At 36.5% G+C, this 13,321-nt stretch overlaps 1 protein-coding gene across 1 annotated transcript; it reads left to right on the top strand.

Annotated features, from left to right (window-relative positions):
* The first annotated feature begins 5,936 nt into the window (after window positions 1–5,936).
* Window positions 5,937–6,866, top strand: LOC110297454 (olfactory receptor 14C36-like). The gene has a single exon (XM_021166210.1). The coding sequence runs from the start codon at window positions 5,937–5,939 to the stop codon at window positions 6,864–6,866; it is 930 nt and encodes a 309-aa protein (XP_021021869.1).
* Window positions 6,867–13,321: the final 6,455 nt, after the last annotated feature.

Raw genomic sequence — 13,321 nt, 5'->3', positions numbered from 1 at the left:
TGGAGAAAATTTTAGTACAGTATAAAATTAAGGCTGGGCATGGTTATTTATCACCCTGTAGACTGAGGTTTATAATGGGGATAGAAATTTAAAAAATAAAACTTTTGCAGCTTCTGAAAAAAAAGATCAAGTGTAATGTGAAAGTTGTAGAATAGTGAATACAGAGAAATCATCTGTTGTTATTAAAAATTATCAAAACTAATTAGAAATTACATACTTTGCACTAATGCAATAGAAAAAGTACCTTGAAAACCAGTTTCTATTTATCAATACTTGTATTTTACAACTATTCCGGTTTAAATGTGAGTGATGGAGCTGAGGATGCAACTAAGAGATTCCCTGCTCAAAACAGCCTCTTTGGGAGTTTTTTTCTGGTTCCAATTACCCAGGTTTTATTACTAAGGCACTCAGAAGCTACTTTATCTATGGTAGATAACACCAATTTATTATATCTCTACTTGAAAGAATAAGTCCAATGTATCACCCATTCAATGCTTAATTTACAGGCATGCAAAATATCAGAGTTTTGGACCGAAGAAATCAAGAATATCAATGAGATCAGGCAGGAGTGTCAGGATTATATTCCTTTATCATAGCCTAGGGAGGTCTTTGTAGGAAGCTGTGAAAATAAAGCCCAAGTTACAGTGGAGATTCTAGGACAATGGATATGAGAACACGGTGAAATGTTTGCCTAAGAATCCTGTAGCTACAGAGTGACACCACCCTAAGAGAAATCATATTTGCTACAAACATTAGATGTGGAGTCCTGGAACCTCTAAGCCTCATAGAGGTCTAATGATGTCACAGAATTGCTCCAGAACTAGACATGGAGTTGAATAATATAGAGTTTTCCCTTTTTGGGTTTTGAGTTTTATTTTGTCTTGTCTATCATTGTGAATTTCCCATTTCTGCTCTTAGAATGTGAATGGTTATTCTGATGGATAGTTTATTGATATTTTTAATTTACAAGTATTCATAATTGTGTTTTGAGTTTCAGAAGAGATTTTCTAGGCTTTCGATTAAGTTAAAATTGTTGACATTGGGTGTTTTTTTTTTTTTTTTTTTTTTTTTGGTTTTTCGAGACAGGGTTTCTCTGTGTAGCCCTGGCTGTCCTGGCACTCACTTTGTAGACCAGGCTGGCCTCGAACTCAGAAATCCGCCTGCCTCTGCCTCCCGAGTGCTGGGATTAAAGGCGTGCGCCACCACGCCCAGCTGACATTGGGTGTTTTATAGACAGGCTAAATATATTTTGTGTTTATATGACCATTGTATTGTAGCAGGATTCTAGACTTTAGCATAACTGCCTCCATGATGTAAATAACAATCAGGCCATGAAACACTCCATGTAGGCACCACCACTTGCCAATACAAAAACCAAATACCTAATATCCAAATTCATAGTTCTGGGAAAGTCTATAAGTATACTAACATTTTATTTAGCCTTCTGTTATTCTGCTTCTGGCCAACTGTTCTTGTTATCTAAATTATGTTCATCCAGAATATGGTATTTGTGATTAAAATTCACCCTCAAAATGGCTAAGGTCTACACTGAGATTCAGAATGCCCAGTATAGTCTCTGAATGACTAAAAAAGAACTTTTATTGGCTTAAGTCTGAGTACAAGTACACTTCTCTGGTTTATAACCCACAAATTTCTGGAGACTGCAGTGAAATCCTAAGAAAAAGACTTCAAAGTACCTGAGCTCTCAGAAGTACAGACATTAGGGAAGAATGCAGTGATCACAGGGCTTCAAGGAGTCTACTTCCTGAGATGTTCCTGCTCCCATTGATTCCAGCTGATCAATCACTGCCTATTGCTCCAGAAGAATCAGAAACCCTTATCCTAGGGAAAAATTAGAATATTGCCTGCTATATTATCTCTTCAGATAGGCTCTCACAAAACTTTCTGATTTTCTCAGATCTAGCCATAGTATGAAACACCTAGACTGCACAAGCTGGCAAGTGGTATCTCAGTCAGATGACAGCTTTATGCTCAAGTTCAGCCAAAACAGAGCCCTTACCCATGCCAGGATCTGAAAGGGAGAATAACACTACAGAGAATTTGAAGAAACTACACTTACTGAGGTGCAGCCTTCCAAGGAAGGATGTGAATATTTGATAGTCTTTTCAAATATTTTCCAGGTGTGTGGAAGTAGTTACAACCTTGAATAAATTCCTCAAATTGTACCTTGTAAACTTCATCAGCAACTGGTCTCCTCACTTGGCATATCCCTACAGTGGGGTCCAAGAATGGCATGAAGTTCATAGAACAAACTTCTCAATTAGTAACTAAAGGTTTAGGCATAGAATAAAAATTTAATTGTTTATACAATTCTCAGAATTCTGGAAAACAGCTCTTACTAGATTATAGTAAAAGATAGAACTCCTTCCATAGCTTTGCTTCATGCCTGTGGTCCTTGTGATAGGGATGCATTTACCTACTATGAGATTATTATGGAAAAACTGCTTCATTCCTTTCATAGCTCTTAGATATGAATTTCACAGAATTCTCCAATAATTCCTTTCTGTGTCAGTATAAGTTCTGCAGTCTTCCATAAAGTCTATTCATTAACCTATTCAAGAGACTTAGCCAACTACTAAGTCCATCACCAGTTTCCCCATGTTTGAACCCAGTGAATCCAAATTGTGATGGATCCTCCGATGTCCATTAAAAGATGGATGTACGTTCTTGTGAAATATTTTGTATTTTTAGAAATATTTGAATGCAATTTCTAATTTACATTTGACATAAGTTTTCTTTTGTTTCTTTTGCATAAATCTGCAAAACTAAGAAAAGGAAGTGGGCCGGGCGTGGTGGCGCACGCCTTTAGTCCCAGCACTCGGGAGGCAGAGGCAGGCGGATTTCTGAGTTCGAGGCCAGCCTGGTCTACAAAGTGAGTGCCAGGACAGCCAGGGCTACACAGAGAAACCCTGTCTCGAAAAACCAAAAAAAAAAAAAAAAAAAAAAAAAGAAAAGGAAGTGAAAGACTGAAAATGTTTTTTATAAACTCCAGAAACTGAATGGACATTTGGATTTAATGTGGGTATCTAAGAGACCATGTTGGTATCTGTGTCTATGTTGTGATAGTTAATGGATACTCAAAGTTTTGCATCTTTATTTCAATCCTTTAGAATAAAATTTTACTTATTTTTCTTCATTTTTCTTTTCTTCCCTTTTCCTTTGTTTTTAAAGACGGTAGTAACTGTTGTGTTCTTTCTGGATGTGTCATGGATTATCATATCATCTTGAAGGGAAGAGAGAATGAGAAATTGAATATTGGCTTTATTTGGGTTGTGAAAACTACAGATGATTTTGTCCTGAGCTCCATATAAGTAAGAGACATTATACTTCAAATGATGGGGATTTTCTGTTTATTTCATGTGGTGTTCATTACCTCCATTTTTATCTCTGCACTTTCAGGTGACTCAGGTGACACAATGGCTGGTCCTTCAGCCTGTTTCTAATGCTGAATTTTAATTGGGTCCATTCTTGCCAGTTCTATGGAAACTGTTACCTATCTAAATTACATCTGGGCATTTTTTCCAATTAAGGGCTGTGTTCTAAGAGTCTTTGTACTCAGGAGGGTTCCAATGACTTAGATAAAAGAGAAGAAGACTAGTGACTTTTTAAAATGCAAGACTGGTATTTTGCTAAAATGAAGACGTATACAGTTATAGATAAGAATACTTGACTGAAGTATCTGTAAGATTTTGAGTTTTTTAAAGTGAACAACATAGAGTTTCTTTCTTATTTTTGAGTGAAGAACAATGCCTAGGTAAGTGTACTGAGACCATGGTTGTTTCCTTGACCTTCTCTTATTTACAGGGAAATCTCCAGTAACCCCTTGCTAAAGTTGAAGGAATTCTATCTACAAGTACGAAATATTTAGGAAAAAATAGAGATCATAATTTTCACCTGAGATATAACCAGTAATTTCCTTAAGAGAATGTGTGAAGACAAAGTCTATTACTTTAAGAGGAAAGCAATTTCAGAAAAATCTTACTATACTACTGAAGTTTCATTTTAAGTGTGACAACAATATAATGGAGTATGGTACACTACAGGGTCATACATCCATTATAAAATCTAATCATTGTGATTCTGTGCCACATGAATAACACTTCTTATTTACACTTTCCTTTTCTTTATTCCATAGTTGCAAATAGTGTACATTATGTAAACATATTCATTATTTATATTTTAAATGTATATCATAGGATATATTTATGTATATATATATATATATATATAACACATAAAGTAGATACATATTTTTGTATAAACTTATATAAACCTGCTTTCACAACGTTTTAAAAGATTTATCTATTTGTTTAAATTTTTGAAATTATAATTAAAGTACATTCTTTCTAGATTCCCTATCCTACCTCCAAACTGTCCCATATACCCTCATTGCTGTCTTTCAATTGGATAATCCCTTTTTTTCATTAATATTTCACACACACACACACACACACACACACACACACACACACACACACTCCTAACACACATATATGGATATTTTGATGGCATGGATTTGTGCATACAATGTTTTTGCAGTGTCCCTAGTTCGCTTTGTGCATGCTGGAATCTGAACCCACTTCCTCTGCATGACCAGTAAATGTCCCTAACCACTGAGTTCTCTAGTGCCTTTCCCAATGGTTGTAAAGATTTATTTTTGGCTGGTGGATGATTCATGAAAACTTTCCTTAGTATAATTTGATATTTTATCTCACTAGCAGTATCTATTTAATATATGAAAATAATATAGTTTCTCTCTTTTCTTTAGTTAGATATTTTCTTTATACACATTTCAAATGCTATTCCAAAAGTTCCCTATATCCTGCCTCCTCCCTATTTATCTACCCACCCACTCCCACTTCTTGGCCCTGGCATTCTCCTGTACTGGGGCATATAAAGTTTGTAATACCAAGGGACCTCTCTTCCCAGTGATGGTTGACTAGGCCATCTTCTGCTACATATGTAGCTAGAGACATGAGCTCTGATGATATTGGTTAGTTCATATTGTTGTTCCACCTATAGTGTTGCAGACCACTTCAGCTCCTTGGGTGCTTTCTCTAGCTTCTCCACTGGGGGCCCTGTGTTCCATCTTATAGATGACTGTGAGCATCCACAGTATTTGCCAGTCACTGGCATAGCCTCATACAAGACAGCTATACCAGGGTCCCTTCATCAAAATCTTGCTGACATATGCAATAGTGTCTGGGTTTGGTGGGTTAGTCTCTGTATAGTCCATCCTTTCGTCTTAGCTCCAAACTTTGTCTCTGTAACTCCTTTCACGGGTATTTTGTTCCCTATTCTAAGGAGGAATGAAGTATCGACCCATTGGTCTTCTCTCTTCTTGATTTTCTTGTATTCTGTAAATTGTGTCTTGGGTGTTATGTTTTTGGGCTAATATCCACTTATCAGTGAGTGCATATCATATGAATTCTTTTGTGATTGGCTTACCTCACTAAGGATGATATTTTCCAGATACATCCATTTGTCCAAGAATTTCATAAATTCATTCTTTTTAATAGCTGAGTACTACTCCATTGTGTAAATGTATCACATTTTCTGTATCCATTCTTCTGTTGAGGGACATCTGGGTTCTTTCCAGCTTCTGGCTATTTTAAATAATATATAGTTTCTTTTTAAAGAGATTAATAATGCTTAATATGTTAAGTATACAAAAGGACTCTTATAAATACTAATAAAAAGAATGTTCTTTCTCTTTAAACCAATTTTTTAAAATTCCATTTCCAATATACAAGCCTTTCAGCAGAAAACTAAGAATTTTTTTAAAATATTGCACATAAAGGCAGTTTTAGAAAACAAAAATAAACACTTTCAAGAGAAATGCTAGTGATATATTAAATAAGTTAAGTTATTCTCAGTTTTTTTTTTTCTTTCAGGTAAGCCTTTACTTTGAGACTATGGCCAATTCCACCCTGGTGCCTGAGTTCCTCCTGGAAGTTTTTGCTGAGACTTGGGAGGTCAGGGTCCTACTCAGTGTGCTGTTCTTGGTGGTGTACATGGGCAGCCTGTTGGGGAATTTTATCATCATCATTGCTACTACAGTTGACCATACCCTGAATACACCCATGTACTTCTTCCTCAGGAATCTGTCCATTTTAGACATGGGGTATGTATCTGTTACTGCGCCCAATGCTTGTATCAACTCTCTCACTGATAACAGGAACATTTCTCTGGCTGGGTGTGCAGCACAGATCTTTTTGGTTTTCTTTTCTGCATGTGTAGAGATTCAGTTTCTCACCATCATGGCCCAGGACCGCTATGTGGCTATCTGTAAGCCTCTCCTCTACCCTATAATTATGAACCATCAATTCTGTGTTCAGATGACACTGGCTTCCCTACTTTCCTCTCTTATCCTTGCAAGTGTGCACACTTCCAAAACTTTCCAGCTGTCCTTTTGTCACTCTAACGTAGTCTCTCAGTTCTTCTGTGATATCCCCTCTTTGCTGAGGCTTTCTTGCACTGACACCTTTAACAACAAACTTTTACTTTTTCTGACTGCCATTGGTCTAGGTGGTAGCTGCTTTACCTTCATTACTATATCATATGTTCGCATATTATCAACTGTCTTGAAGGTTCCTGTCAAAGGAGAGAGAGGAAAAGCCTTTTCCACCTGTGTCCCTCACATTATTGTGGTGTCTGTGTTTCTTAGTTCTGGTGCCTATGTATATTTCAAACCGCCAACAATCTCAGAAATAGTTGAGGATATGACTCTTTCTGTATTTTATACCATTATTCCTCCATTCTTAAACCCTATTATCTATAGTCTTAGAAACAAACAGATAAAGAAGGCTGTGAAGAAAGTAATAATCAGATTTTTCATAGTTTAATAAAATAAAGAAAAATATGGGCTCACCAATAAACACATGTGCACCAAAGCATTTTTATACTATTTATTGGAGAGATGTTTTTTACATTATGTATACTGCTTATAATATCCCCTCCCTCTTCTCATCCTATTTCCTTCCTCCTCACCTGTCCACTCAACCTTATCCCCATCCGTGTCCTCCCATATAGACATAATACCAACTAAAAAATAAGACAAGAATAAACAGAAGAAGCCTTTATACTAAATAATGTGGCAAGAACCTCTATTATTACCCTTGAGTTTCTTTTCTTTTGGCTATCTACTGCACGGTATGCAGCCTACCCTTAATTATAATTTATTTTATTCAGAGAGTATCCCTTGGAGGAAACTACATTTACACTTAAAAGTGCTTATCAGAGGGTTTTTTTTTTTTCTGTAATAGAGATAGGAACATGTGTTCACTTCTCATTTCACCTCTAGGACGCCATTTGGTTAGTGCCATGTATGCCCATGCCTTCTGCATATGTGGCTGGGCATACATGTGCAGAGATCATGTTAAAATAGAAACGTTTGTTTTCTTAGTGTCCTCCATCATCTCTGGCTCAAACACTACTTGTGCTTTCTCTCGAATTATGCTTGCTGATCCCAGATGAGAAAGATTTGATATAGGCAGCCCACCATTTAGAGATTATTGATCCAAGATCTCTCAATCTTTTCATAACAATTGGCTGTGGATATTTGTATTGTTCTTATCTGCTGCAAAATGAAGTTTTAATGATGAGAGCTGAGCAAGTCACCAATTTATTACATAGTGGATTTTCATTAAGAGTCATTTTATTGCTATTTTGGTTATCACAATGGGATCCCTTTATCTATCAATTTATCTTAACATAATCTATCCTGGTACTGAGAGCTTTATTTGATGATGGTCAATTGGGACTTTCCATTATTTTGCAGTTCCCCATGGGTTGCCTTAATGTGTATTTATATTTTAAGAAGATTCTATTTCATTAGTTTTCTCGATTACTTTTGTAACAAGACATTGTTGTGAGCTGTGTCTTCCTCCATTCCCTTCCTCATCTGCTTCTTCTCTACCTCAACACTAATTCTTCCATTTTGGTTCTAACTCACCCACTCATAACTATTTATTCTATTTCAATTTTCTAATGACATCTATCTGTCTACACATACTCTGTTACTCTATAACCAGTTTCTATGGTTCTGTGGATTGTAGATTGGTTATCATTGACAGAAAGGATAATATTTACAAATAAGTTAATACATACCATATTTGTCTATATGGGTCTGAGTTTCTTAACTCAGGATTTCTCTAGTTTCATCAGTATACTTATGGCATTTCTTGATTTCATAATTTAAATTTTATTTATTATTCTTTCATACAATATATCCCAACTGCCACTTAATCTCCATCCCCTTTTCCTGGTGTTTCAATCTCATCACTCCTCCAAATCAACTGCTCCTCTCAGATTCCCATAAGAAAAGAGCAAGTGTTCAAATCAAGTCACCTGAACTTGGCATAACAAGATACAAAGACACAAGGTCTGTATCTTGAGAGCAAGGCTAGGAAATGCAGCCTGTTAACAGGAGAAGCATTCCACAAGCAACAAAAAGACATAGAGTCAAAACCACTCTGATTGCTATAAGTCATTTTTTTAACAAATGATTAATATCCCATTGTGTAAATGTTCCACATTTTCTTTATTCATTCTTCAGTAGAGAAATTGCAAAATTGTTTCAAATTTCTGAATATAATAAATAGAACAACCATAAGCATGGTTGAGCATTTGTCTCTGTGGTAGGGTAAAGTGACACCAGGTATTTGTCCCAGAATAGTATAGCTGGATTTTGACACCAATTAATTTCCATTTTCCTGAAGAAATGCTAAACTTATTCCATAGTGTCTAAAATTTCCATATCAACCAACCACAGATTTGATTTGTATTGCCCTAATGATGAAATATACTGAATATATATTTAAATGTTTCTCATTCATTGTAGAATCCTCCTTTGAAGAATTTTCTGTTTAGAAGTATAATTCATTTTTATTTAAACAGGGTTTTTTTGCGATATCTATCTAGTTACTTGAGTTCTTTATATATTTTGAATATTAGCCTTCTGTTTGATGTGGAGTTGTTAAAAATGTTTTCCCAATGTCTAGGCTGCCAATTTGAACGATGTTTTCCTTTAGTACACAGAAAGTTCTCAGTTTCAAGAAGCTGCTTTTTAAAAATCCTTTTATTTTTTGTGAATTTAACAGTATTCCCTCCAGTCACACTTATCTACCCTTTAGCTCAAATCTCTGGCCTTCCCTCTTGCAATGTAACCCTAAATAACACACACACACACACACACACACACACACACACACACACACACACAAACATCACAAAACCTATAGTATCTAACAGTGTGTCCCACACTACATCCCTTTGTTCACACGTGTTTGCCTGTAAATGTTCATTGCAGTGAGTCATTAGTCTGGTTCCAGGTCTCAGGCTTTTGTGACGCCATCAATATTGCATCCACCCTAAGACTGCTCCCCATTTTCCTGTTGTTAGCCTGGGTCATGGAGATCCTACAGCTTTGGATCAGCATGATTGGCACTTCTATAATCATTCCCAGATGATATAGATTTAGTGGTGGTTGAATTCAGAGCCTTGGATCTAGTCCTGGTTGGTACCTAGCAGGTCAGTGAGCTGCCTCTTCTTTTCTACACCAGAAGAGTAAGCTCTCCAGCACTGGTCCAGTTAGGTTACCCTATGCTGCCATCCAGATGAAGCAGTCAGCTCTAGTACTTTCATGCCCACAGGGCCATTTTAACTGTGACCACACACCCAACTCCAGAGTAATATCCATTGTACTGCTCAGTCAATGCACAGGGTCTATTCCCTCAAGTGCTGCACCCTCTAAGAGGTATGCCATCTCACCTGTTCTGATAACTACCAAGCTAGTTCATCTGTGCCTTTGCTGTTAAAGCTAGTTCTACTTAGATGCCCAAGTCATATAGGTAGTGATGGGGCAAAGTTAGATATCAGGCTTCCATGCCCTGTGAGGCTGCTCTCCCAACTACCACTAGTGGCAAATGGGGAACAGGGAAAGCATTACCTTCACATCCAGGCCACCTCACCACAGGAGAGTAGGACGGCCAATTCTCTGAGCTATTGCATTCATGAGTGGCTCACCACAGAATAGCCACCACAGCCAGATTCACTGTCATGCATGGGCAAGGCACAGGGCCTCTTCTCCCTAATGTTACCACCTGTCAGAAGTGGGCCAGGTTTCTAGAATGCCCCAGCTTATAAGAGACAGGTTCGGTTCTGCACAGGCCATGGAAATTTATGTGGATCAATTTAGATTCTTCTTCTAACTGCAGCCATTTAGTTTTTCTACCACCATTTGTTGAAGGTGCTTTCTTTTTGTCAGTGTTTATTTCTGGCTTCTTTATCAAAAGTCAGTTGTATACAGGTGTTCCATAGGTATGTGGATATATACCGTGTGCTTCTCACCACTTTTCTTCTTCTTCCTCTACTCTGAGTCCTCTCCCTCTTCCATTTTCTTATTCTTCCCTCTCCCCTCCTTCCTTTCTATCTTCCCTTTATCTGCCCAGTCATAAGCTCTCCTTTATTTTTACAAATTAATGTGGGAAGAGGTTTATAGGAAATCACCTGAGTGCTAACTCATTCCTTCTTCACAGCCCCTCCTAGCATAATGGAATTAACTTCCAATATAATTAGCTCCAGGCCTATCCACAACACATCAACGATTCATTCACTACTCTTGCAAAGAAAGTAAACATGTAGATTGTTAGCAATGACCACTACCCATTGAAAGAATTTTGAGATGATTGTTACAATATTTTTCTCAATGGTTCTGATGTAGAACATCTTATGAAACAAACTGAATTTCAGGAAGGCACACTCTCAATAGTTGAGCTGGGGATTTTTAAAACTTCGGGAATAAGAACAATGGCAGCTCGATAGCAATAGCCTACATGATGTGTGCTGAAGCTAGGCTAGAGATCAAGGTGATAATTTCTTATTTCCATTTTTATCCTCGGCTTTCTGATAAGATTTAATAAAAATTGTTAATGAGTATTTATATACCCTGAAGATTAAATATAGTGATGATTACTTTTTAAATAAAAGTTTATATTTGTGATTGTTTTAAAATTTTTATATGATTACTTTGTAAGATAATTACAAAGATACCTTATTCTTTCTTTGTAAACACAAATTGTCTCCTTTCAGTTAAGAGAATCTGCTGAAAAAATTACCATGCCTGCTTAAACATTTGTTAATTTATAACAAGTTGCTTAGTTTCAAATGTATGTAGGTTCTAAGGAATGATTTGCTCTTTCTTTACATGTAATACATAATTTTTTTAAAATGTAAAGGTATTGGAGACCATATTTTACAAATAAAATCATTCACTAAAATTAAAACAGAATGTAGCCGCATTGTAAATTTTATGCTCCTTGAATGATTTTGCTGGGATGTATAAGTTATAGGAAAACAAAAATAAATAAAGTTCTTAGAACTTGTTGAAGTATGCTTCTTCCATCCAGTGTGTGTGTGTGTGTGTGTGTGTGTGTGTGTGTATGTGTGTGTGTGAGAGAGAGAGAGAGAGAGAGTGAGAGAGAGAGAAACGTAGAGACAGAGAGACAGAGAGAGAGAAAGAGAGATATTATCATACTATCTTTCTATTTCTTTCTTCATTGACCTACAGTTGATTTTCTTTCCTCTTCTGAAGGAATTTTTTATTCTGGCATTTAGACAGTCCCCAAGGAGATTATTTTGCAGGCCCCAATTAACTAAATACTCTATATCACACTCAGTTAATATCAAATGTCACATTTATTCTTTGATACTTGGCTGCTGCTTCTTGCATATAGCTTGCTCAAAAATAAATTTTGAAACCCTAAGATTTAATTTCAAAACACAGCATCATATTTTATTTTAAACACAATATTTTTTCGTAAGGACAAATATTTCTTTGTCAGATGTTAGAGCATTTTCAAAGTTAATTCTTACTAAAATATTGAAACAAATACCCCCAATTATATTCAAAATGTTCACCCATCAACCAAACTTGGTAGAATGGAGGGATTGTTGCTGTACCTGGGCATTCCAATGAACTTGGATGAAGGACTCTTTTCTTTCCAATAGTAACAAAAAGATTTCCCTTCAAAGCCTTAATCTGAGCTTTGCAGCTATAAAATTAAAAACAAGAGAAGTTTCACAAACCCGATGTATAAACTTAAATGTCTATTAATAAGAGAATGAAGAGTTAAACAACATTTCAGCAAAATAAGGGATGAGATCACGATATTGGAAGTTCCTGTGAATGATGTGGCTGGTGTATAGTGCTTCCTTGATATACTCTTAGTTTTGGGATCAATATAAAGTATAGAGATTAGAGAGTAACAATAAACAGTTCTGAGGAGAAAATGTTTGTATATGTGTAGTTGCAAACGTGAAGATGTGGGGTATATAGAAAAGAATTCAACAAATTAGCAAATCATTTTCCACGGAAAAACAATCATAAGACAGTTTTCCTAGAGCAAATAAAACTATATTCAAAATCATATACTTCTCCTACTAAGGAAAATATTCCTTTATTACTGATTCTTATATGTAGGACTGCAGAAGTCTTACATATTCCATAGTGAAGTCATTATATAACATAAATAAGGGAATATAATGAGTAGATTTTATTAAATTTTGTAATTGTTCTAAAATCCAGTCTAATTCCAGACTTCTGGCTTGCCTACACTGTAAATACAGGATCCTCATGGGTTCCTCTCATAGATATCTTGTTGTTTTCCTGTTTTGAACATCCTACTTGTTTAGGTCAGGTCTATCAGTGAATAGATAGTACGGTTGTCCAACACAAAGTCCCGCATATAGGTTTAGATGGTAGCTGAATTGTGCAACCCACTACATCTCCTGCATGCACAAGACCAGGGTGAACTCTTCAGCATGGCTGATGTTAACTCTCCCAACTGTGCAGGAGGCAAATGGTAGGACCATCACTCTCACTCTTAGGCCATTAACCAGCATCGCTGCCATTAAGGTTATGTCAATTGTGCTTCTTAGTTCCTTTGTCCTGAGGTTCCCAGGCAGATCCCTTTGAGCAGAATTGACAGTCTGACATTTGCTCACAGGTATGTCACCACTCTTGGGAAACTAGCTCTCAACCCTGGCTGTATTTGGATATGGAGTGATGTGGAACAGGATCACCTCTGTGTGTGGCACTGGATCAGCTTAAGGCACAGAATGAAAATGGAATAATCGTGTCCCAGGCAGCTCCTTAGTTCCTGTGTCCTGAGGGCCCTCGGGCCCAATTTTTTTCTTAACCTCCTTCTCTTACCTAAGAAGGAAATAAAAGTAGAAAAATTAAAAAAAAGAAAGAAAGAAGAAATCTCAGAATCTAACTTCCTATTTAGATTCTTTCCTG

Source organism: Mus caroli, unplaced genomic scaffold (assembly GCF_978045245.1).
Source record: "Mus caroli unplaced genomic scaffold, Mus_caroli_1 scaffold_8, whole genome shotgun sequence".
In the NCBI taxonomy this organism is placed as follows: Eukaryota; Metazoa; Chordata; class Mammalia; order Rodentia; family Muridae; genus Mus; species Mus caroli.
Note: the sequence above shows the minus strand (reverse complement) of the source record. Positions and strands in the feature narration are given on the sequence as shown.

Excerpts from the sequence above, each read along its gene's own strand:
- LOC110297454 (XM_021166210.1), top strand. The coding sequence starts at position 5,937 with ATGGCCAATTCCACCCTGGTGCCTGAGTTCCTCCTGGAAGTTTTTGCT.